General features: G+C 43.5%; 1 protein-coding gene across 11 annotated transcripts in view; it reads left to right on the top strand.

Moving 5' to 3' along the window:
- The window catches only part of FNBP1 (formin binding protein 1), a 144,374-nt gene that overhangs the window by 80,717 nt on the left and 37,192 nt on the right, over positions 1–26,465 (top strand). The window contains exon 1 of one of the 11 annotated variants that reach the window (XM_040482643.1): positions 18,285–18,353. The exons of the other annotated variants lie outside the window; for them this stretch is intronic. Within the exon in view, the coding sequence (XP_040338577.1) occupies positions 18,300–18,353 (54 nt within the window). The 5' untranslated portion in view covers positions 18,285–18,299. Of the gene's footprint in view, positions 1–18,284; positions 18,354–26,465 lie in introns of those variants that run through there. 11 annotated transcript variants of the gene reach the window in all.

The following is a 26,465-nucleotide window of genomic DNA, read 5'->3' as shown; positions in this document are numbered from 1 at the left end:
TCAGAGAACAAGTCCACCCCTTTAAAAGCCAGAGCACAGGGCTGCAGAGCCATCTGGAAGAGATCGACAGCCTCCGATGCTTCCGTTTGGGAGATAAAGGGCCTGGAGGGCCGGCCTGCCTTGCCGTGGATTCATTCCGGTTGTTAGCAGGTTGTAGCTGAGGGCTGGCATCTGGGCGTCCCCGACTTGTGTCGCAGTTAGGAAGGTGATAAAGCTCGCACTGTACCTTCTTGTGGTCGTCTATGTGTTTTTCCCCAGAAGCAGAGTTTTCTTTTCCGAAGAGTCATCAATACAGGGTAAACAGCTTAAGGCTGGTAAATGGCTGTATTCATCCCATGACCGCCCAGGGCCGTTTTGGCATCCTCAGCCTGCTGCTCTCTGTGGGGAGAAGCCTGGCATTTTCATAGGTTTCTTTCACTTTTGCCAGATTCGTGGGGGACGAGTTGAGTTGGAAAATAGCGTGGATGATTTAGTTACTGGTCTAGGTCTGCCAGATGCCTGGCTTAAAGCCTAGGTATTTATCACCCTGCCTTCCTTGAACATTGCCGAAGATATTAAAATACATAGTCTCAATGTCTGTATTTGAGCCCGAGTGGGGATACTTTGCCAAAAGATATTAATGTGCTGATAGAGTAACCATAAAGTACCGTAGGTTTGTCATAAATTCCTATTAAATAGCCAGCTCCCCAAACTGTTTACAATGGGACTCCGTTGAAATCGTTTGGGGGCTAAATGAGGTACGCCAGTATAGGGGTAGCGTACCTCGCAAAGACATGCCCCTTCTTTATCAAATGTTTTGTTAGCCTAAATGTTAAATCAGAGTGAATTTTACTCATTTAAAGATCTTCTTAAAAGAAAATTACTTTTATGGGGGCGCCTGGGCGGCTCAGTGGGTTAAGCGTCCGACTTCGGCTCAGGTCATGATCTCACGGCTCGTGAGTTTGAGCCCCCCGTCGGGTTCTGTGCCTACAGCTCAGAGTCCGGATCCTGCTTCCGATTCTGTGTCTCCCTCTCTCTCTGCCCCTCCCCCGCTTGCACTCTCTGTCTGTCTGTCTCTCTCTCAAAAATAAAAAACATAAAAAAAAATTAATAAAAAAGGAATTTCTCTTATGGCCTTTTCTTAGCATAAAAGCTATCTTTGCTTATTACAAAAATACTTGACGGGCGCCTGGGTGGCTCAGTCGATTAGGCGTCTGACTTCGGCTCAGGTCATGATCTCACGGTCCGTGAGTTCGAGCCCCGCATCGGGCTCTGTGCTGACAGCCTGGAGCCTGCTTCAGGTTCTGTGTCTCCCTCTCTCTCTGCCCCTCCCCTGCTCCCGCTCTGTGTCTGTCTCTCTCAAAAATAAATACAGATAAAAAAAAAAAAAAGAAATACAATCTTATTGATGCCTTTGAAGTCTATCCCTAACTTCATGCCCCTGATCCTCACCGTGGAGGTGCCCTTTATCCTTAATTCAGTGTTAATCACCTCCTTGCTAATTGTCCCAGCTTTGCCACGGGTGTATGTATCTCCGAAGAGTATATTTATAATTTTGCTTCTTTTTCACCATTATATAAACAAAAATCATACTTTCATTTATTTCCTTCATTCTTGATTGTTTCTTCATTCGGCGTGATGTTCTTAATTCACATGGACTATGTAGAACATCGGGCCAGATGCCTTGCTAAATTCTCTTTGTATTTCTACTTTGGAGTGTGCGTGTGTGTGTGTGTGTGTGTAGAGACAGGCCTAGCACCAGCAAATAATGACAGCTTTATTTCTTTTTCAACCCTTATGCCTTTTCTTTATTTTTCTCATCTTGCTCTGTTGGTCATGAGCGCCGTTATGCTGGTAAAAGCAATTATTGTGGACTTCTTTATCTCGATTCTTGAGTGTGAAGAGAGTACTTCAAATAATTCTCCATTAAGCATGATTTTAATATATACACTTTATCAGGCTAACTGACCTGAGTCAGTTTTCTTATATTGAACCAAATTAGCATTCTTGTGATGAACCCAACTAGGTGATGATGTTTTGGGTTTGTTTTTTTTTTTAATACATTAGCTGAATTGGTTTTGTAAATATTTTACCTAAGAGTTTTGCATCTGTTTCCATTGAAATGGATCTATAATTTTCCTTTCGCGTCCGTCCTAGTTTGCTTTACGAGCATGTTGCCGGTTTGTTTTTCTATTTTCTGAAATAATCCATGGAAGTTGAAATTAATGTCTATTGAATGTTTCGTAATACTTCACTGTGGGAAGTCTCTAACTACAGAGTCAATTCCTTCATCGTCTGCTTCCCCTTTGGTCGGTACTGGCAGATTGTGTTTTTCTAGACCTATATCCACTTCATCCTGAATTTTCAAATTTATTGGCTTAAAAATTTTTTTTTATGTTTATGTATTATCGAGAGACAGAGACAGAGCACGAGCGAGGGAGGGGCAGAGAGAGAGGGAGACACAGAATCCGAAGCAGGCTCCAGGCTCCGAGCTGTCAGCACAGAGCCCGACACAGGGCTGGAACCCGCGAACGGCGAGATCATGACCTGAGCCGAAGTTGGACACTCAACCGACTGAGCCCTAGGCACCCCTTAAATTTATTGGCTTAAAGTTGCCCATAATATTCTCTCACCTTAGTTTTGCTGTCTGTGCTGTTGTGCCCCCTTATTTACTCCTAAAATTGTTTATTTATATCTCTGGGGGTTTTTTTTGGAGGACCAGCATTCCAGATCATTTTTATTCGCATTTTCCGAGAACCCGAAATCGATCGTCATGGAGCTTCCTTTGTCTATTTGTAGTTTCTATTTCATCTAGTTTCTTTTTCTTTTTCTTCTTCCTCTTCTGTCAGTGTCTTTGGATTTATTCTCCTCCCCTTCCAGAAATTTCTTTCTTCGGTTCTTTATGTCATTACAGTCTTTCATCTTTTCTTTTTTTTTTTCGTTTTTTTAAAATGTGTGTTTATTTGGTTTGTTTGTTTTTATTTTTGTTTTTGAAAGAGAGCACACAAACAGGAAGGGGGCAGAGAGAGAGGGAGACACAGACTCCGAAGCAGGCTCCAGGCTCCGAGCTGTCAGCACAGAGCCCAACACAGGGCTCAGACTCACAAACCACGAGATCATGACCTGAGCCAAAGTCAGACGCTCAACCGACTGAGCCACCCAGGCGCCCCTTTCTTCTTTTCTAATATGAGCATTTAAGTAATACATTTCCCATTTACATATGATTTTGTGTGTAACCCACAGATTTTGATATGAAGTATCGTTGTTGTTCATTTCCAGATACTTTTCATTTCCTTTACTATTATTGAATCTCTCCTATGATTTATTTGGAAGCCTATTTTAAAATTTCCCACTGTATGACGTAGTTAAACTTCTCTTCGGTAAGTTCAGTATCTTTGATATTGATTTCTATAATTTAATTGCATCATCGTTCTGGAAACTCTGAGTTTGAATCTTTGGTTTATTTGAGACTTGTTTTATGCCCCAGCACATGGTCAGTTTTTATCAGTGTTCTATAAGTAATTGAAAAGAATATGTATTTTTCATCCCTACCTATTTGCATTAGATCTAACTTGCTGATATGCAAATCCTCCCATGGTGAAGGATTCTTGTTGCCATTGGTTGTATCATTTCTTCGTGGGAGATATGTTACTTCTTTGTGCCTTACTTTTCTTGTCTGTAAAATGGGAACACAGAAGAACAGGATTCATGGGAATACTAACAGTGTTCATATGTACAAGGGACTCAAAGCCATTTATGGCAGATCATAATGGTGGAAGATTTGTCATTTACTCTTACTTTTTTTTCTTGTACCGTGAAGTTACCTTAGGAAAAAATAAATTTTAGGAGCGCCCGGCTGGCTTAGTCAGTAGAGCGTGCGACTCTGACTTGGGGACGGGAGTTTGAGCCCCATGTTGGGCATAGAGATTACTTAAAGAAATTAAATTTGGGCACCTGGGTGGCTCAGTTGGTTAAGCGTCTGACTCTTGGTGTTGGCTCAGATCTTGATCTCACGTCGGTGAGTTCGAGCCCCATGTCAGCGCTGGGCTGACAGCATGGAGCCTGCTTGGGATTCTCTCTCCTCTCTCTCTTCCCCTCCCCTGCCCTCTCTTTCTTTCTCAAAATAAATAAACTTAAAAAAAAAAACTAAAAAAAAAAAAAGAAATTAAATAAATTAAAAAAAGAAAACCTTTAAAAAATAAATAAATTTTAGAATTGCAGTACCTTCAGTGTGTTTTAAGTTTTCATCCATGTGTGGTGAATTTCTTTCTGCCGTGATGCTTTATGCCTTAAAGTCTGTATTGCCTGATCTATGCTAGCTCTTTTGGTTAGCCATGGGGGGCACGGCGAGATTTCTTTTGAATCCACCCTGATGGTCCTTATCTTTCCCCTGGAGCGTTTGGATTCATGTGTATCATCTCATTTTGTTTTCTCTTTGTCTTGCTTTCTCTATGTTCCCTTACCTCTTGCCTTGACTTTCTTTGTTTCTTGCCTTCTCGTGCTTTGAAATTTCTGTTTTTGTTTTATTTTCCTCATTCGGTCTTTCCCCTGGGCCATTTTGGAGATCTCCTGTATTCTCTTCCTATGCTTTTATTGGTTAGCCTAGACATTTGAACAGACGTATTCAGCCTGAACTACAAAGTATATCGGAATCTTTAGTGATGTTTTCTCTTTTTTCTTAAAAAAAAATTTTTTTTTAATGTTTATTTGTTTATTTTTTTTTTAATTTTTTATTTTTTTCAACGTTTATTTATTTTTGGGACAGAGAGAGACAGAGCATGAACGGGGGAGGGGCAGAGAGAGAGGGAGACACAGAATCGGAAACAGGCTCCAGGCTCTGAGCCATCAGCCCAGAGCCTGACGCGGGGCTCAAACTCACGGACCGCGAGATCGTGACCTGGCTGAAGTCGGACGCTTAACCGACTGCGCCACCCAGGCGCCCCAATGTTTGTTTATTTTTGAAGGAGAGAGAGAGAGAGACAGAGTGTGAGCAGGGGAGGGGAAGAGAGAGAGGGAGACTCAGAATCGGAAGCAGGCTCCAGGCTCCGAGCCGTCAGCACAGAGCCCGACGCGGGGCTCGAACTCACAGACCACGAGATCGTGACCTGAGCCGAAGTCGGATGCTTAACCAACTGAGCCACCCAGGCGCCCCAGTGATGTTTTCTCACACAACCCTTTAACTAAACCAGCTCCCTTGTTGCCATTTATTTGTGAGATATTTGGGGTTCAATTACACAAGCTGGGCTTTGGTAATTTTATACAGTCCTATAAGTATGCTTTCCACTTTCTTTGTTCACTATTCCTTTTTGTATCGGGGATCTTAATTCCAAAGGACATCCTTTAGAAGTGCCATTAGCCAAGATTCACTGCAATAAAATCTCAGTGTTCGTTTGATTGGAATGGACTTCACTTCCCTCTCATCTCTGAAAGATGATTTCTCCATGTAAACAATCCCAGGGTGATTGTACCTGGAGGAACCTAATTCTGCCATCTCCTGGCTCTCATTTGTGTTGAGAAGTCACAAGGGATGAGAAGTCCATGTAACTGTTAACCCTTTGAAGATCATGTCTGTTCTTGCTGACTATGGAGATATTTTTGGTCTAAGTTCTTCGCTGACATTTCACTATAACACATCTAGCTGTGAATTTCTTTTCTATCTTGCTTCTGATTCACTGAATTTATTGGCTCCAGATTGGAGTTTTCCCACACATGCCTATCCGTCTTTCTTCTATTTCTTCTGGAACTCTGATGATAAGGCGCAAGTTAAAACTTCTACTTTTTATCCTCTTTGCCTGTGAAAGTGTATTTGTATTTCTCATCTCTGTCTCTCTGTCTCTTCTGTGTCCCGTGGAATTCCTTCAGATATGACTTTCATTTCACGAATTCTCTCTTACGCTGTGTCTAGTCTGCGGGTTCTCTAAGTTCTCTAAGTTCAGGTGTTAATTTTACTTTCCAGAAGTTCCTTCAGGCTCTATTTAAAATCTGTAGAGACATTTTGTTATTTTCTGGTGACGTTGTCACACTTTCACATCATATGTTACTTCTTGAGACATAGGAAACGTACGAATTTTATATTCTCTTTTTGATTAATTTCAGCGTCTACTCTTTGCGGGCCTGATGCTTCAGTTTGCTGTTTCTGCTCACTTGCTCACGGTGACTTGTTTCCTTGTGTATTTTTGTGATACAGACATTTCTTCTATAATGCCATAAACGCATCGCCGTGAACCTTACGTTCTGCAAAAATACTGCTAAAAACAACAGACAGGGCTTCTGGGGGAAAATAGGCCTGGAAACTGATCTCTCAACAGTGAAGAGAACTTGGTACCCAGAGCTCCAACAGAAGAACAACTTTAGTAAAACTAGGCATCTGCACCGAGGATCACAGCCCTTGTCCTTCATGATGCAGGTCCTTAAGGGTAGTAGGACCTCCAGAGATATAGTTTTGGGCAGCATTCACTTCTTTTTTTTTCTTTTAATGTTTTATTATCCAGAGTTGAGAGAAAGGGAGGCAGAGTGTGAGCAGGGGAGGGGGAGAGAGAGAAAGAGAGGGAGACACAGAATCCAAAGCCGGTTCCAGGCTCTGAGCTGTCAGCACAGAGCCCGACGTGGGGCTCGAACCCACGAACCGTGAGATCGTGACCTGAGCTGAAGTCGGATCTCAACCAACTGAGCCACCCAGGCGCCCCTGGGAACATTCGCTTCTGATGAGATGCCTTTCATCAGACTGAAAAATCTGATCCACCAGATAGCTTTCGGTAGTTATCCATTATTTTCACATAGGCGGAAATATCTTCCCAGTAGATATTAATGTGCTGTGAAAAACTGCACGTAGACTAGCAAGGCTTTTATGTTATCCTCGCATCATTGCCCTATACTTCAGTCCCATAAAAAGGTATAAATCACAGCAGAAAAACATGGGAGGTGTAGAATAGACTGTTTGATTTTGAATGTGTGTTCCTTGGAATTTTATCCATGGCCTAGCTTTTTTTTCTTTTCTTTGCTTTTTTTTTTTTTTAGATTTTCATCCAAATTGGGGCGCCTGGGTGGCTCAGTCAGTTGAGCACCCGACTTCGCCTCAGGTCGTGGTCTCACGGTCTGTGAGTTCGAGCCCCGCATCGGGCTCTGTGCTGACAGCTCAGAGCCTGGAGCCTGCTTGGAATTCTGTGTCTCCCTCTCTTTCTGCCCCTCCCCTGCTCATGCTCTGTCTCTCTGTCCTAAATAAATAAATAAATAAATAAATAAATAAATATTAAAGAAAAATTTTTTAAATTTACATCCAAATTAGTTAGCATCTAGTGCAACAGTGATTTCAGGAGTAGATTCCTTAGTGCCCCTCCCCCATTTCACCCATCCCCCCTCCCACCACCCCTCCCGTGACCCTCAGTTTGTTCTCCATATTTATGAGTCTCTTCTGTTTTGTCCCCCTCCCTGTTTCTGTATTATTTTTGTTTCCCTTCCCTTATGTTCATCTGTTTTGTCTCTTAAAGTCCTGATATGAGTAAAGTCATCTGATTTTTGTCTTTCTCTGACTACTTTCACTTAGCAGAATACCCTCCTGTTTCATCCACGCAGTTGCGAAAGGCAAGATTTCATTCTTTCTGATTGCCGAGTAATGCTCCATTGTCTATATAGACCACATCTTTCTTTATCCATTCATCCATCGATGGACATTCGGGCTCTTTCCATCCTTTGGCTATTGTCGAGAGTGCTGCTATACACATGGGGGTGCATGCGTCCCTTCGAAACAGCACACCTGTCTCCCTTGGAGAAATGCCTAGTAGTGCCATTGCTGGGTCGTAGGGCAGCTCTCTTTTTAGTTTTTTGAGCAGCCTCCGTACTGTTTTCCAGCGTGGCTGTACCAGCTTGCATTCCCAGTGTATGGCCTAGCTTTATTTTTTATTTATTTATTTTTTTTAAATTTTTTTTTTCAACGTTTATTTATTTTTGGGACAGGGAGAGACAGAGCATGAACGGGGGAGGGGCAGAGAGAGAGGGAGACACAGAATCGGAAACAGGCTCCAGGCTCTGAGCCATCAGCCCAGAGCCTGACGTGGGGCTCGAACTCACGGACCGCGAGATCGTGACCTGGCTGAAGTCGGAGGCTTAACCGACTGCGCCACCCAGGCGCCCCTGGCCTGGCTTTAAAGTGGGTTCTCCAGGATGAGCTGGCGTTCCCTGAGGTCACTCCCCAGCCAGGACTGCATTAATCTCAACTTGGGGGTTGAGGTCCACACATGCTGTATGAGTTCTGGCCCTTTCTGTGGCTCCGAAATTTCCAGGGTGATTGTTTTCTTTGCTTTTCGCCCTCGGGTCAGACCCCAGTTAGCTTTGAGCAGTGCAGTTCCTGGGGCCAGTTAGGGCTTTAGGACTTTGTGTCAGGTCCTGGCCAAATTGAATTGTTCTCCTTGACTGTCTTGATATTTCCAAGGGCATACTGTTTTTTCTTATCCTGAAGACACCATTTTGCTATTTTTATGCAAGTCCCACTCACCTCCTCCCCGAGGATATGATAAATGATTTTGGCATCACAAACCTGAAGCAGATAGAGCAGTGTCGAAATATTGGAAATCGTGTCATTTTGCCCAAGAGGGGGACTTGGAACACTGATTTCCCCAAACACACGGCGATCTGCTCTCCTTTGTCACCGGCGAAGCCTCTTGTCAGTGTCAAGCTGAAAGGAAGTAACGTTTCCCTTCTTGTCGCTGTGTAATGTAATTTCCCATTGTGACTTCTGACGGTCTTTGAATCTGATATAAATGTCTTTCCCCCCGGTTTCCGCCCATGATTCAGTCATCCAATTGTGTTAGAAACAACTCACCCTCCCTCGTGCGGCGATCAGTTCGGCGACATTTGGAATGATAGCACCGTGTTTACAGAGAGGGAACCCTCCCCGGTAGCAGCAGAAGGGACTTCTTTCTGCACATGGCGTCTGTGTTTGATGATAACAGGTGACGTGAACTCTAGGTACATGCATCTTCTAGATGACTTAGGATCTGGGTATGATGAGCCTGAATTTCGTCGTCTTTGTCTTTTTTTTTTTTTTGAAAAATAAAACGTCCCGTGGTTTTCGCATGCGCTGTGTTCAGGTCACCTAAATCTGTCCAAGTCTGTGTGGGGCATCAGTAGCCTTGTGCTTTGTGGTCAGTGTCAGCATGTGGGCAGATATTTAGTAATTTGCTTACAAGAAGCTCTGTGTTGTCCTCGAGGCGCCCAGTCTAACTAGAAATGCATTTATATGTATCAAATAGACATTACAAATAAAAAAAAGACCCCTGGTAGTTTTATCTCTGGGGAATATATTTGGATGTGTGAGGATGCCTTGTTCCTCTGAGGAATGATGGGGGAAGGAAATCGCTCAATGGAGTGGCTTTTGTTGGTGATGAAGCTCAAGGAAGGTCGCGGTCTCCTCTCCTTTGCCAAGATGCAGCGCTCAGGAGGTTTTGAACTTGAAGACTTAACATGAGTTCTAGTGATTAGGAATTCGCTGATCCGGGTTGGTAAAAGAACCAATATATGTTAGAATAGGTCGCCCTGTGGCTCGTGACCCACGCGCTTAAGTTGAAGCACCTCTTTTTTAAGGTGGAAAATATAGTCCCTACTGTCTCTTTTGTAATATTGAGAAGTCAGAGGGCTACAAGGGAACATGGAAAAATCAAACCCACAATGCCTCACTCAAATGTAGGATTCTCTGGTAAAACAATAGTAATAATAATTAAGATACATTGAGAGTAAGGCGAAAGGTATTCTGCCCCCTTCCCAGGCCCTCATGAGAGGTGGTCACTCTTGCCACTTGATACGTGTTCTAGAACGTTCACAATGGGTTTTTATTGGGGCGCCCGGCTGGCTCCCTTGGCAGGGCATGCACGTCTTGATCTCAGGGTTGTGAGTTCAAGCCCCGTGTTGGGTATAGAGCTTACTTTAGAAATAAATTAGTTTTTGGGGCGCCTGGGTGGCGCAGTCGGTTAAGCGTCCGACTTCAGCCAGGTCACGATCTCGTGGTCCGTGGGTTCGAGCCCCGCGTCGGTCTCTGGGCTGATGGCTCGGAGCCTGGAGCCTGTTTCCGATTCTGTGTCTCCCTCTCTCTCTGCCCCTCCCCCGTTCATGCTCTGTCTCTCTCTGTCCCAAAAATAAATAAACGTTGAAAAAAAAATTTAGAAATAAATTAGTTTTTTATTGAGGTGAATTTAGATACAATAAAGTGGCCACATCTTAAGTGGACAACTCAATGAGTTTTTACGTCTGTAGGAAACCATGCACTGCCAGCTTAGATGGGGACGTCTCTAGAACCCCACAGGCTCCCTTGAACACTCCCCCGTCCCAAAGGTAACTATCGCTCTGACCCCTATCGTACGTTGGTTTAACCTGCTTCTGTACTTCGTACAAGGTATGCAACATATATCCTTCTGTCTGGCTTCTCTGACTCAACGTTGTGTTTCTGACCCTCATATTTTTGTTGCATGTGGTGGTCATTTGAGTTGCCCTTTCTCGGTCGCCATGTGATATTCCGTGTGTGGACAGACCCCAGTGTGTATCCCTTCCCGTGTTCGGGGGCATCTGGGTTGTCTCCGTAGTGAGGCTGCATTAAGAAGGAAGCTACCACGAACCTCTCTAGACGTATCTTTGGTGGCCACGATCTCTCGCTTTTCTTGGGCGTAGACCTGGGTGTGGCATCGTGAGTCATACTTGGGTACCTGCCTCTGGCGTGCTGTCAAAGAGCTTGACGAGGTGGCCGTGCCCACGGATGCCCCTCCGCGGGCTGCTCTTCATCCGTACCCACAAGAGGTGCTCTCGGTCTTGAAATAGAAAGACTTCTGGATGAGCGGGGGAGTGGAATCTGGTAGTGGTTTCCTTTTGTGTTTGCATTTTCCTTGACGAGGAGTGTTGTGGACCATTTTTTTTTTTTTAAGTTTATTTATTTATTTAAGTAATCTCCATGCCCAGTATGGGACTCGAACTCACAACCCTGAGATCAAGAGTTGCGTGCTCGCCTGATGGAGTCAGCCAGGCGCCCCTGCTCGGTACAGCTTTTTATCCAACTAAATTCTGAACATTGCCTATTTCTCTTTTCACAGGCCTCCCCCCACCCCCCCTCCCACCCTCCCCCAATGAGTTACCTATTTTGTTTGTTTGTTTGGCTTTGTTTTAATTTCAGGGGATTGTAATGGAATCGTGATTTCACGGTCCTAGTCTGATTTTCAAAAAGCGTTGAACGTGTTGAAGAATTCCTAAGGCGTGATCCTTCGGAATGATTCGCCCGCTCGTTCCCTCACCCACGACCCACCGACTGCGTGCTGGGGAGGTGTGGGGGTGGCACCCCGAGACACCCACACGCCAGCACACAATCCTTGACGTTAAGGAGCTTGGCTTTCACTTTCCTCCCGGGATTCAGCTCTCCGTATTGTGAATTTTCCCGTTTGCCCTCTAACGGGCTCTTCAGTGGCATTTTGGTGACAAAAGTCTTTACAGTCAGGTTTTGTCCGTCGGTCTGCTTTGGAAGAACGACACACTGGACCCAGTTGGGCGAGGAGCAGTGCCTAATCTCTGCCTTCTGATGGAGCTGCCCATGGTTAGTGTGGTGTTAGGAGGAAAAAGGAAAAGGTTATCAAAATGAATGGAATGTGAACTAATATTCCGGAACAGAGAGAACAGTGTTTTCTAAACGCATGCATTACACGGAGTTCATCCATGTCGGGCAATGAATAATTCCCTTTCTCTAATTCGCCCTTGCCTTGTGACTGTTGGGCGCTTACATAATTTCTAAATGCAAAATAGGATATTGTTTAACAAAAAACTGCACAGTTAGTGGTTACGAATTGTTAGTGAATTTCAAGTTATGTTTTTAAACGCTGGTGTCAGTTTCTCCCTTTCTCACAGCTCTTGTTTCATTTATCTCGGGCGATTCTTTTTGCTGCCAAAGTCTGCATTTTTAGGGGCGGTTGTGTGCCCTGAAACTGTTAATGGGGCTTCTTTATTCAAGTTCATTGCAATTCTGAGTCTTGATTAACCAAAAGAATTCTCTAGACAATGCAGGAGGCTTCACTACTGGGCTTGCTCATGAGTGTTGCTATAGAACCTGACTCGAGGAAACGTTTTAAAAGTTAAATTACATTCAGATCCTGACCATCAGCGCTTAGAAGAACGTGTTAGTTACTCAGGGAGTTAGCGTTCTGTTTATGTGCAGTTACTACAGCTTCTAAAAGTATTTGGCTTTGAACATTCGTAGCTTTTAGATTCTTTAGGGAGGTCCCTAGCGTGAAATAGAATAGGAACTTCTGAGCCATTTATGAATGAAGGTAGAACTTTAAGAAGTAGGTGATAGAGTCAACCTGGGTGGCTCAGTCGGTTAAGCGTCCGACTTCGGCTCGGGTCATGATCTGTCAGTTCGTGAGTTCGAGCCCCGTGTCGGGCTCTGTGCTGACAACTCCGAGCCTGGAGCCTGCTTCAGATTCTGTGTGTCTCTCTCTCTCTTTCCCTCTCCCTCCCTGGCGTGCACTCTGTCTCCTCTCTCTCTCTCAAAAATAAAGAAACATTCACAAAAAAAAATTCGAGAAGTATGTGATAAGACTTCACATTTCTAGTTTATGATAAAATATACACACGCTCTTTTTTTTTTTTTTTTTTTTTTTTAATGTGTCCTGTGTTACCTAATCGGATGTTTTGGAGAGCAAAATAAAACTATAGTAAAGAATCTGTGCTAACTTTATGCAAGAAGGAAAGGATTTGCTTTGAATGATTTTCAGTGTGGTAATTATCTCAATAAGAGAAAAGGAGTTGAGCAGTTGGGAAATTTTCTTCAGTTGAGGACTCCGAAACGCACAGGCACGGTAGGCTCACTTCTTCTCTAACTGAAGCCAGCCGAGTAGCAGTGTTAAATTTTTTTACCATTTGGGGAAACAGTCTCTTGCAAGATGACTGCTTTAGTCACCGGACGTATAAGGAGTTGTACTTGTCAAATGTTTTCGCTGCCCTCGCTCTAACGCTGAGGTTTGACATCTTTACGGAACATGGTAATATCTTTAGTGCTTCTCCCAAATTTGTTTCATATAAAATGTCTGACTGGTTATCTGAAGGAACTGTTCACTGTAACAGCTTAGAAAACAACAACAAAAAAATTTTTTTTTGAAAGAGGAAGTGGTTAGTATGCATGCAGGAAATACATTTTGCAACGGCAGCTCGATCCTTTGGTTGGAAATGCTTTTTTATTTACAACGAGGGAAAAAAATGTGTACGATTGAAAAGAGACTTTCGAAAATGGGTATTGTTGCTCTGTTCCTTTATAAATGGATCAGTGTTCAAATCAAAGATTCGAGAGGGAACGCTTTTGTTATTGTCTTGTTCACGTATCTATCTGTAGAGTTTATATTCTGCGTATACGTTGTCTCTCGGGGTGCCCGTATTAAGTGAACATTCTGAATGGTTTCGGTTGTTTTGATTCTTAATATTTGTCCTGGGTAATAATGGATATGTTTTCCTCTTTTGACACTTAACATGGGAAATGGAATTTAATGGAAATGTTCTCCAATTATTAGATGTGGAGTAAATGTATTTATGTCTGGAAACAGGGCATAACTTTGATCTGTGTCGTAAGCGAATATTAGTTAGATGAGTTTTGTGGGTTTTTTTAAAGGTTGTGACACTCAGTGTTAGTTTTACCATTAAAAATGAATTTGTGGGGGTGCCTGGGTGGCTCAGTCGGTTAAGCGTCCGACTTCGGCTCAGGTCATGATCTCGCGGTTCGTGGGTTCGAGCCCCACATCAGGCTCTGTGCTGACCACTCAGAGCCTGGAGCCTGCTTCAGATTCTGTGTCTTCCTCTCTCTCTGCCCCTCCCCCGATCGTGTTCTCTCTGTCTCAAAAATACATAAACATTAAAAAAAATTTTTTTTAAATTTAATGAATTTGTGATAGGAATGTTGAAACATGCAATTATTTACTACAGTTAAGTGTTTTACAGAAGTGCTCTTTAAATTGCATTCAGCTCCAACTTTTATTTTTTTTATTATTTTTTTAAATATGAAATTTATTGCCAAATTGGGTTTCCCAGCTCCAACTTTTAGTTCATTTGCTAGCAATTGCTACTGTCCCTATATTGTGAGTCTTAATTTTCACTTACTTGTTTTTGGCGTAAGTGGTTTTTATGCTAAACAATGGAGTTTGGTTAAATAAACATCCAGTAAACCCCAAGGAAGTCAAAATGTCAAAATCTCAAGAGTATCAGGAATGGTGGGGGTGGAGGTGATACCAAAAGTGAATTTACATAGAGATGAAATACTTCCGAAAGCCTCTTCAGTGAAATATTTCCAGTATGCATTTTTTCATTTTGACATGAGACTGTCTTAGCCTTGTTTTAATGTTCCTAAAAGATAACCATTGACCAACCTCCACGTTTGCAAAATGATCTGCAAAATAGCAATAGAGCCCAGTAAGATAATAAATAGGTCATCCCCATGCCCCAGACCTGAAGATTAAGATGAATTGAATAGAAATAATATGAATATTGGGGCGGCTGGGTGGCTCAGTTGGTTGGGCGTCTGACTTCGGCTCAGGTCTTGATCTCACGGTCCGTGAGCTCGAGCCCTGCGTCGGGCTCTGTGCTGATGGCTCAGAGTCTGGAACCTGCTTTGAATTCTGTGTCTCCCTCTCTCTCTGCCCCTCCCCCGCTCATGCTCTGTCTCTCTCTGTCTCAAAAATAAAAATATTTTTTAAAAAATATGAATATATTCATATTTTATGAACATACGAATATGCCTATACAAAAATGAATTAAATACATAAAAATGATATTCACTTAGGCTTCCATATGGCAACTCATCTAAGGAAATATTTTCATTTTCACTGAGAGTGAGGGGGCTAGCTGGGGCAAGAGTTTGTTCTTAATCTTTGGATCTTGTTTCCACCACTCATTAATGGGATGGCACAAGACGGTTTGCTTCCTGTCTTGAGTGTGTTTCCTGTTCTGTGAAATAAGGATAACATTGTGCACCTCAAGGGCTTGTTGTGAGGTTTCAGCAGTATGTGATCTGCATAAAGGAGAGGCCTGCTTTTGGACCACGGTTAAGTGGTCGACACTTGTCATCATCTGTATTTTGTCTGTTTGTGTCCCTCTCTTTTGGTTACTTCTGGCTCCTTCCTCCTCCGTTCTTACTCCTTCGACCTACTGTGAATCACTTGAGTATATTTAGAACATTCTAGGCATCTAGGCATTCTGTAAGAACACTTATTGAACAAATAGCTCATCAAGAGGATTGCAACAGGGTGCCTTTCGTGAGGGCTTTGGTTAGCCGATAACGATAAACTGGAGAGACGAGGAAAACTCGAGTCAGTTGGAGAATAAGATAGAGTATCATAGGTTACATGCCAAACTGCCTGGTGAAGATAATAACGATAGCAGTTTAAAAAAATGGTTTATGAGAGGGGTACCTGGGTGGCTCAGTCGGTTAAGCATGCGACTTTGGCGCAGGTCATGATCTCACAGTTCGTGAGTTCGAGCCCCGTGTCAGGCTCTGCTGACAGCTCAGAGCCCAGAGCCTGCTTCAGATTCTGTGTCTCCCTCCTTCTCTCGCCTCTCTCTTACTCACACTCTGTCTCTCTCTTTCATAAATAAAAGCATTTAAAAAATGGTTTATGAGAGACATCGTGTGGAAAATCACCGGGTCCTGTGAGCAGCAAATACGAGGAGTTCAGATACTAGGATTCTGCATCTGTGAAAGCTCCGTGGAGATGACAGGTTGTTGAGATAGGCCTGAGGCTGGAATTGGGGCCTGAACATGAAGGATGTGTAGAAATTGAAAAGATGAAGCAGGCAGAGGTCAACAGAGTGGAAAGTGCCGCATCCAGGGTTCTGAGGGAACATGCTGCTCAGGTTGGGCTGCCTGGTGGGGCAGGGGGACTGAGTAGGGTCTCCTGGAGGGATGGCATGAGAACAGATGATGAAGAATGTTAAAAGCCAAATGGCAGAATGAATGTGACCCCGATGAAATGCTATTGAACCTACTTCTCAAAAAACTCACGGTGGAAAAGTGCTTTATATTTTCTAAAAGGGTTCTGATCCTCTCTAGAATTCTTTTGTCCCTTTCTGGATAAACAGGGTAAGGCGGTAAGATGTTGAATTATCATTAGCTGGAAGTGGCCCTGCTGGATATGGTACAGCCAAGACCGAAGTGAGTGTCCATGCCTCAAATTCAGTTCTTGTCTGTGGACCCTATGACTTTACTATTGGATTACGTTGAATGAGCTCTTTACTGTTAACCACTGCTCTCACCTACAGAACTGGCAGGTAATAGTGAGTTGGGGTAAGGTGACTAATAGCAATTGACATGAGGCCTCAGTATCAGGGAGCCAAGGAGGAGAGGCGGGGATTGTACTGGACCAGGAGGCAGACACCTGGAAGTTCACCATCCATCCTCACCGCTGTAGACACATTACCAGGCAGGCCCAGTGTTGTTACTTCTTCCATATTATTCCTTTCTGGGTTAAATTTCCTCCTTCCCGGATGATAGGTTGTTCTACTTTTCTTCCTTGAGGGTTTGTGAGCAGTACTTCCTTCTTTATTTGTCTGAAGTCTTTATTTTGCCCTCATTCTACCGTGCTGGTTTAGCTAGGTATGGAATTCTCAGCTGACAATTATTTTCTCTAAACATTTTGAAAATATCATCCCAGTGTGTTTTATCTTTGATCATTCCTCTTGGGAAATTGGCTGTCTACTTAATTGCATTCCTTTGTAGATATTTGACTTTCCTTCCCTAGTTGTTAAGACTGTATCTTTGCCTTTGGAGTTCTGTAGCATCGCTATGATGTTTCAGAGTACATACTTTCTATTTCTAATTTTTCTGCTTGGGGTTCAATTGGGGGTTTGTTCCTTTTGTCAATGTAGGAAAAGCTTTCAGGTACTAGCTCTTCAAATGTTGCCTGGGTTTCATTCTCTCAAATTGTTGGTTCTGGGTCTCCTCGTAGATGTGTGTGAAACTCCTCATCCTATTCCCCGTGCCTTCTAACTTTGTTTCCATTCCTTCCCTTTCTTTATCTCTGTATATTACATTTTGTGTAACTTTCTCAGCTACTTCATGAATTCTCTTCAGTTATTCTGTTATTTAACTCATCTGTTAAGTTTTCAAATTTCAGTGACCGTATTTTTTTATTTCCAGAAGTTCTATTTGGTTCTTTTCCATATATGCTTCATTTTTATAATGTCTTACTATTTTCTTCTGAGTTCTATTGCTTCTTTTATTTCTTTACTTTAAATATTCCTGTTTTATATTTTCTTCCAAATTGTTCTTTTACCTCAAGTTCTGATGCTGATAATTTTTCTCTCTATTGTATCACCTCTCATGGTGGTTTATTTCCTTGTGCATTTGTGATTATTATGGTCTTTTTTATATGAACATGTCTTCAATAGGGATGGTTTTTTCTCTGAGAATCCCATAAAAGCAGGATTAGGTGAAACCCGGCAAGGTTTTATATCGGTTTCTTCCAGACAACCTGGGACCAATTTTTATGTTAATTACTTGGGTCGGGAGTTCTTGTACCATCTGTATAATATATACAAGTTTAAGATTTTTGTTTCTCAGAGGACACACTTCCTCCACTCCACCCCGTAGCCAAAGACCTTACAACTTCCTAGCTGTCTTCTCTGTCACTAGAGAAGTTTTGTTAGGTGTCACCCAACTTAAAGAAAAGCAGAAAAAATGAACACCGAGATTAAAATAAAAAACAAACCTGTGGTCTTACATCTTGAACGAATTGAGCGTATATGCTGAATACCACATGACAACTTTTTAGTATTAAACCTTACTGGTTAGACGTCTGTTGTCACTCGGTACTAAGGACAAACAGCTGCTAACCTACTGCCAAATACATCAGATTTCTTCAGAACAGGATGCATGTATTTAATTCTTTCCCTGGGGTATGTAACGTGACTAATTTTTGTCCTCTTCTGAGGAACCGATCTTTTCTAGAACTGCATTAAAAGGGCTTTTAGTATTTTTGTTCTTCACAGGAACCCCACAGCCATAAAGAAAGGTCATTTGGGCATTAACTTTCTAGAATCCGGGCTGTCATCTTCAGCTGTACTCATGTGAGACCTTGTGAGTGTCATATTCTGGGGTGAGATTATTTATTAAGGGGAGAGAGAGAAGAGAAAGAGGTAGTCAATTTCCACCCTGCCACAGCTGAAAACGCAAGTTTCTTGCCAATGACAATGCCTTAGAAACAAGGGAAGAGAAGGGGGTCGAGTCTTGGAGACCATGATTTATATTTTAACAAGATCTTGGGGCTCATGCCGAATGTTTCACTAGCCTACCTTGGGCCTGTGCCAACACCAAGATGAACGCTATCAGCATTGGCTTCCCTTTCAGCAGAAATGGTCACTCACCTTTGGTAAATAGATATTTCCAATTCTACTTTTCAAATAAGGCAACCAGGGTATAGGGGAACAGAAGGCCTTTTCTTAAAACTGTTTAGCAACTGAATGGCCCATGTGGGATTGAGATGCTGGTCTCATTTGCTATCTTTTCTGTGTTCTCTCCTTCTATTTCAGTGACTATGGACCAAAGTAACTTCTAATACACTGGGGCTAGAAGTTGTAAGACTGTTAAAAAAGAATCAGGAAATTGCTGAAATATTTCAAGCATATTTCTTTGGTTAACTTATTTTGAAGTTTTTCTCTGTTTTGTGTTTTAGCTGCCTTTATAATTTATCAAAGACAGACTCATTGTTTTGGCAAGTCCCCGGCCTGGAAGTCTCCAACAAAAACTCCCAGCCCTCTGTCTGAATAGGAATTTTTAAATGCATGCTTAGTCTTGAACTTGAAAATGTATTCTCGATGCAGCAGTTTGCTGGGAAATTTAACCAATGCCATTTATCATACCCTGCTCCAGACAGAGAAAATTTTCATCTCTTCCTTTGTTAGTATCCTTCCTACTACGTTATCTTTCTAGAGCTTTCCTTTCCTTTCCTCTTTCTTTTTCTTTCTTTCTTTCTTTCTTTCTTTCTTTCTTTCTTTCTTTCTCTCAAAGGCAAGCCATACCTCTTCCATCTTTAAGTTTCTGGAATTCACCATTAGAATGTGTTTCTTTAATCTTTTCGGCAAAATAAAATATTTCTTAATCACTCTTTTCAAAAGTGATCACTGTTAATTATTAATGTTTTATTTTTACAATCACCAAAGTATGCTGTAAATGCTGTTTGGAAACCTTAACATTTTGTTTACATCACATACAGCTTTCACTTTTCTGAATCGTTAAGTGCTCTTACTTTTTTTTTTTTTTAAGCAGGCTACACTTTAGTCCATCAAGGATATGACATATATTTAACCAATCACATGACTGAGCATTTGCTTCAAATTATCGCCTAGCGTAAATAATACTGTGATGAACATCACTTGTGGACATTTAAAGTGATTTCATTGGCAGGGCAGTGGGCTCTTGGCTGTCTCAGCCAGTGTAGCCTGCGACCCTTGACCTTAGTCAGGGTCATGAGTTTGAGCCCTACATTGGGTGTGGAGATAACTGAATGAATGAATGAATGAATGGATAAAAGAATTTCATTAGGAGGACTTCCCAGAAGTAGAATTGCTAAGTCAAGGACTAGGGAGCATGAGTACGCCTCCTAATCACAGACAAATCCTAGAGACATCCAGTGTAACAGTGAAAGTTTTCAGGGATTCTCGACTGGTTGCTGTTTTTACGCATCTCGAAAATACCCGGCAAATAGGTCAGAGTATTCAGTGGCCTTTTCCTCCCTCGTTTGCTGCCACAGTGCGTGTACTTCTCATGAACCCAGCCGGGTCCAAAGGAAGCGTGTCTAGTGCTTAGGGCTCTTTGCCACTCTGAGAATATGGTGAACGGCTTTGCCAGCTGTCGATTGGGGGCCGTTGTAATGTGCTGGTGTCATTTAGAAGCACTGCAGCTGTGCTTCTGGAACTTTCCAGTGACTTGCCCCAGGCTGTCTTACCTCCTCTCAGTAGTTAGCGCAGTTCACAAATGAAGGATTCCGGGTTGTCATGTTCCCAGCGATTGTCCGAGGGTTTGAATGTGCAGGGACTTTTACTTCTAAACCATGGAGTTCTGTAAATCGGAATCATTTGCAGCAAGCAAATTTTTGTAATCAGGTGAAAGAGGATGGACAGAGGCCAGAGAACCCAGGTCTTTAAATGTGTAGGTTGTCACTTGATCCGCAGTATATTTTTTTAGGATTTTTTTTTTTTTTTTTGAGTAACCTCTATGCCTACGGTGGGACTCGAACTCACCACTCTGAGATCAAGAGTCGCACGCGCCACCAACTGAGCCAGCCTGGCGCCCCAGTTTTATCTGTGATACTAAGTCAGCGGCTGAGGTAGTTTGAAGATGGGTGAATTTGCAGCCAGGAGCCCCACTGGATCCATGCTGTGACTTCAGCCCAGGCCATCCAGCCATCTGGCTCGATCCTGGTGGTAGTGGTCCAACCCGTCTTGCCCCCAACAGTGGAGCTGCCTCAGGTCGCCAGCTACTGGATAATAATGGTGGGTAGCCTGGCAGTGATACCAAATGGTGATTCCGAATAACATCTCGGTTTAGTCCTCTTTTCCGTCCAGCCTAAAATACGTTTGGCTTCTTTTTATGTTAATGAAATGAAACATCGGAGGGGTGCCTGGGTGGCTCAGTCAGCGGAGCGTCCGACTCCGGCTCGGGTCATGATCTCGCGGTCCGTGGGTTCGAGCCCCGCGTCGGGCTCTGTGCTGATGGCTCTGAGCCCGGAGCCTGCTTCCGATTCTGTGTCTTCCTCTCTCTCTGCCCCTCCCCTGCTCGTGCTCTGTCTCTCTCTGTCTCAAAAATAAATTTAAAAAACACTAAAAAAGAAAGAAAGAAAACACTGGGGCACCTGGGTGGCTCAGTCGGTTATGCGTCTGACTTTTTTTTTTTTTAAGTTTTATTTATTTCGAGAGAGACAGAGAGTGACCAGGGAATGGGCAGAGAGACAGAGGGAGAGAGAGATCCCAAGCAGGCTCCGCACTGCCAGCGTGGAGCCCGACGTGGGGCTCAAACTCACGAACAGCGAGATCATGACCTGAGCCAAAACCAAGAGTTGGTGGCCCGACCGACTGAGCCATCCAGGCACCCCCAGCGTCCCGAGTTTTGATTTCGGCTCAGGTCACGATCTCGTGTGAAATCGAGCCCCACTGGGGATCCTCTCTCTCTGTCTCTCCCTGCCCCTCCCCGACTCATGCTCCTTCTCTCTCTCAAGATAAATAAAAAACATTAAAAAGAAAAAAATCTCTAAGAATAAATAAATGAATAAAATAATGAAATAAACATCACAAGCGCAGGTGCTCTGGAGAACACCTACTGTCGTTTGAGCTCCCAGTGGCAAATGCCAAATATTCCTCTTTGCCGTTCCTAGATTTGGGGTTAGGAAAGGATGGGCCTTTCAAATTTGTTCTATTACACGCTTGTTTTTTTTTTTTTCAACGTTTATTTATTTTTGGGACAGAGAGAGACAGAGCATGAACGGGGAAGGGGCAGAGAGAGAGGGAGACACAGAATCGGAAACAGGCTCCAGGCTCTGAGCCATCAGCCCAGAGCCTGACGCGGGGCTCGAACTCACAGACCGCGAGATCGTGACCTGGCTGAAGTCGGATACACGCTTTTAACAAAGGAGAAGACAGCTTCCCCAAACCTCTGAGCACCGCTGCAGTAAATGGTTTCTCACTTAAGGAGCAGCATTGCCTGTCGATCTGGGAGGTCTGAGGTCATTTAACTGTTGCTCAAAAAAGGAACCAGTCTCTTTGCTTGTTAACAATAAATATATAAATGGAACGAGTGCGTATTTGCCCATCTTTGTGAAAAGGTCAGAAGCCACGAGCAGCTGGTAAAAGACAGAAGATATCATTTGTTAAGCAGATCAGCCATGTTCCCCACGTGAAAGCGGACGAGTTTCTTTTTTTTTTATTTTTTAATTTTTTTTTTTTTCCAACGTTTATTTATTTTTGGGACAGAGAGAGACAGAGCATGAACGGGGGAGGGGCAGAGAGAGAGGGAGACACAGAATCGGAAACAGGCTCCAGGCTCTGAGCCATCAGCGCAGAGCCCGACGCGGGGCTCGAGCTCACGGACCGCGAGATCGTGACCTGGCTGAAGTCGGACGCTTAACCGACTGCGCCACCCAGGCGCCCCGCGGACGAGTTTCTTAATACACCCTGTATTCTCTGCTCGTGACAACGGGGACTCAGCCAGCAGTGGTCTTCTGTCCCTCAATATCTGAAATATTAAGGGAGAGAATAACACCGCACTGGACAGCAAATGGCTGCACATTTTGGCCAGTGCGAATCGTCTAAATGTAACTAACTAAATGGACTACAGTATTTTTATCTCTAAACCCATTAGGATTTCGAAGCCTCCGACGGCGGTTCGGTTTCTAAAATATTGTCTTCTTTATTTAGAAACTCCACCTCTGACCTTTGAGGCAATCCAGCTGTGTTTCCATAGGGCAGTAGAAGGGGCTGTGTGGAGAAACCACCGAGCTGTGAAGTCATGCTTGAGCATACACACGCAGGCCTGTGCGGATTCATTTGGGGAGATTCCCGAGGGTTGGCCAAGGAAATTCTCGAGTTTAAATTCAGCCTTTCTGATTGACAGTGAAAGTGGTTCAGACCCTTATTCAAAGATGGCTGCGATTTACAGCCTCAGGCACTTGTGGTCATGCTGGACTTTTTTAGAATATTTTCTCTAAATTCTGTGACTGACTCATAAAAAAAAAATCCTCTGAACTTCTGCCCTACGGTCATGTCGCTATAAGATGCGCTGGCTTGTATTAGAACGAGAACTTTAATTGAATTGCAAGATACAGCGCATGGTCTGGTTTGGGAAGGAAGTATCTCTTTAAGATAATAGTCGCTATTTTTAGACTGACTTATACAGAGATAGAAATAAGGATGCTTCTGATCTTCATTTAGCCTTAGACGGGGAGATACCCTCTTAAAATTTCTAGCTACTTAACCGGTTACTCCAGATAAGTTTTTGAAAGCACGTTTAAACGTATTTTTTTAATTTTTTTTTTCAACGTTTATTCATTTTTGGGACAGAGAGAGACAGAGCATGAACGGGGGAGGGGCAGAGAAAGAGGGAGACACAGAATCGGAAACAGGCTCCAGGCTCTGAGCCATCAGCCCAGAGCCTGACGCGGGGCTCGAACTCACGGACCACGAGATCGTGACCTGGCTGATGTCGGACGCTTAACCGACTGCGCCACCCAGGCGCCCCTAAACGTATTTTTTTAAATGTATTCATAATCATGAGTAACTGACCCGACTCTAGTTTTAGAGAGAGATGCTTTTTAAAAAAAAATTTTTTTTAATGTTTATTTATTTTTGAGGCAGAGCACGAGTGGGGGAGGGGCAGAGAGAGAGGGAGACACAGAATCCGAAACAGGCTCCGGGCTCTGAGCTGTCAGCACAGAGCCCGACACGGGGCTCGAACCCACGAACCGTGAGATCATGACCCAAGCCGGAGTCGGACGCTTAACCGACTGAGCCACCCAGGCGCCCCTAGAGAGAGACTCTTAAGTTCCATTGTAAAATAAACCCAACAAAATAAACCTATCAAAAATAGATTTTCCATAGTAAAACTTGGTTGGAACGATGGCACATGCCCGGGCCCGGGATTCCAAAGTGGGAATTAATTCCAAGCAGCTGGTTGCTGGGATTGAGAAGAATGGGTTTATCATCCAGAAGCTTGATTCTGTGCGTGCGTGTGTGTGTGTGTGTGTGTGTGCACATGTGTGTACGTACATACTTAGGCGTGCCTAAGGATGACGTTCTGCTCTCTGTTTCAGAACTTAAGCTATTTTAAAAATTCACCAGGGTCGCCTGGGTGGCTCAGTCGGTTGAGCATCCGACTCTTGGTTTCAGCTCAGGTCATCATCTCATGGTTCATGGGTTCAAGCGCGGCAACGGGCCCCATGCGGACGGTGCGGAGCCTGCTTGGGATTCTCTCTCCCCCTTTCGCTCTCTGCCCCTCCCCTGCTCGCTCTCTATCCCTCCCTCTCTCAAAATAAATATTGAAAAATAAATAAATAAAAATTCACCAAGGTAGAATAATTTCTCCAAAATAAAGGGGACTCCATCTTGCTTACAAAGGAGGGGAGGAAACACCACCCCGTGCCCCTGCCTTGAATTTTTGAGAAAGGCATGTAAATGAAATAGAGACTTTTTTAGAAGTTGAGGTCTACCTGGGAATTTCCTTGGTTCTTGTTTTTTTTTTCCACGTTCACAACAAGATGATAAATGATAAAAACCCTTAAGTAATTGAAAGAGTTAAAAGGATTTTTGTGTCAGAAGCGTTAGGGGGACAGATGGCACGCACGTAGGTGGGAAAGCTATTATCTACACAGAGGAGGGCTAGTGTCTATTGGAAGGGATTTTTGAGGGTGGCCAGGATCTTCACATTTGGGGGACCAGCTTAAAATATTTACTAGTGGACACAGAAGCAGACGCCAGAGCGTATGGTCAGGAAGGGAGTTAACAGGGTGCCGACAAAGAGGAAGAACGTGGCAGTCGAAGTAACCAAGGGAACGCGAGACGTGGAGAAAATGGCGTTGAGATCCCTCAAAGCCCTGAGAAACTACAAAGCCCCAGGTAATAGGGAAATCGGTTTGGAAAGACTCGTCCTGTTAACCTTCGTGTGAGAAGAAAATAAAGGAAGCGAGCTCTGAATGAGCACCTTGGGCCTTGACCAACGCGCCGATGAGTGAAATGTGTCAAGGAAGTGAAAACTCAGGTGGAGCCTTCAAGTCACAGAGACAGGAAGCCACAAAGGACAGCGCGAGGCCACAAGTCTGATAGTGGGCGGGGCCAGCCGTCAGACCGAAAGTGGGGCATCGCTTTTGCAGTTGAACGTGTCCGTGTTCCCTTTCGTCCTTTTTGAAAACTGGGGGGGTTAGTAACACAAAGCAACATGGAAAACAAACAGGAAAGTTCCCTGGGTTTTGCTGGAACAGGGCCCTCTTCCTGGTGTGTTTTTGGCCCCGAGTAGCAGTGGTCGTGTCACCTGCAGGCCAAGCCACCTCTTTGTCTGCAGGGGGGTGGGGGGGTTGGGGGGGAGAGTGTTTGCCCCGCTCGAACCTCAGGCCGCGTTAGAGATTCATGAGGTCATATTGCTTAAGACATCTCAAAAGTGCTAGATGAATCCAAGGTGGGATCAGCAGCATAACAATCGGCGGTGCTTGTGGATGATCTCCCAGTTTACAGACATTCTTGTTTGAGCTTTAAAATAATAATAATCATTATTATTATTATATTATATATAATATTTAAAATAATTATTATTATATCGATTCTGTAACTCATCAACGATTGCCCCTTTCTTGCAAGTGTGTGATTAACCAAAACGTGAATTAGAAAAGAGAAACAAAGGGGCGCCTGGGTGGCTCAGTCAGTTGGGCATCAGTTGGCTGAACGTGAGTTCGAGCCCCGCGTTGGGCTCTGTGCTGACAGCTCAGTCCGGAGCCTGCTTTGGAGTCTGTGTCTCCCTCTCTCTCTCTGCCTCTTCCCTGCTCATGCTCTGTCTCTCTCTCTCAAAAATGAAAAATAAACATTTGGGGCGCCTGGGTGGCTCAGTCGGTTAAGCTGCCGACTTCGGCTCAGGTCACGATCTCGCGGTCCGTTGAGTTCGAGCCCCGCGTCGGGCTCTGTGCTGACGGCTCAGAGCCTGGAGCCTGTTTCAGATTCTGTGTCTCCCTCTCTCTCTGACCCTCCCCCGTTCATGCTCTGTCTCTTTCTGTCTCAAACATAAATAAACGTTAAAAAAAATTTTTTTAATTAAAAAAATAAACATTAAAAAATTTTTTTTAAAAAGAGAAAAATGTATGAATTTTATTATTGATTATTTAGGAGAAAATCAATGCAGTATAATACAAAATAGCACATACATGTACATATACAGACAAAAACACAAAGAGGGTGCCACATTTACTGCTTCTTTAAACTGTATACTTTTAAAAAGTTTTTTTTTAATGTGTATTTTTGAGAGAGAGACAGAGCACCAGCGGGGGAGGGGCAGAGAGAGAGGGAGACACAGAATCAATCAGAAGCAGGCTCCAGGCTCCTAGCTGTCAGCACAGAGCCGGATGCAGGGCTCGAACTCACAAACTGTGAGATCATGATCTGAGCCAAAGCCGGACACTCAACCGACTGAGCCACCCAGGTGCCCCTAAACTGTATACTTTATATACTAAAAGTAAATACCTGGGCACCTCCATGGTTCAGTCAGTGAAGCATGCGACTCTTGATCTCTGGGTTGTGAGTTCAAGCCCCGTGTTGGGCGTAGACATTACTTAAAAATTTTTTTTAAAATAAAAATAATCACAAACATTGTGGTGAGTTTTAGAAAAGGTCCATATACATATAGATCAGTGGTTCATATGCCTTTTTAATTCATGAACTCCATTGAGAATTGAGTTAAAAAAATTACGGATTCCCCCATCCCCTCCTCAAAAAACTATATAGATCAATATAGA

The sequence above is a fragment of the Herpailurus yagouaroundi genome, unplaced genomic scaffold (assembly GCF_014898765.1).
Source record: "Herpailurus yagouaroundi ecotype Mexico unplaced genomic scaffold, PumYag 160, whole genome shotgun sequence".
In the NCBI taxonomy this organism is placed as follows: Eukaryota; Metazoa; Chordata; class Mammalia; order Carnivora; family Felidae; genus Herpailurus; species Herpailurus yagouaroundi.
The sequence above is the reverse complement of the archived record's forward strand: the minus strand, read 5'-3'. Positions and strand labels throughout refer to the sequence as shown.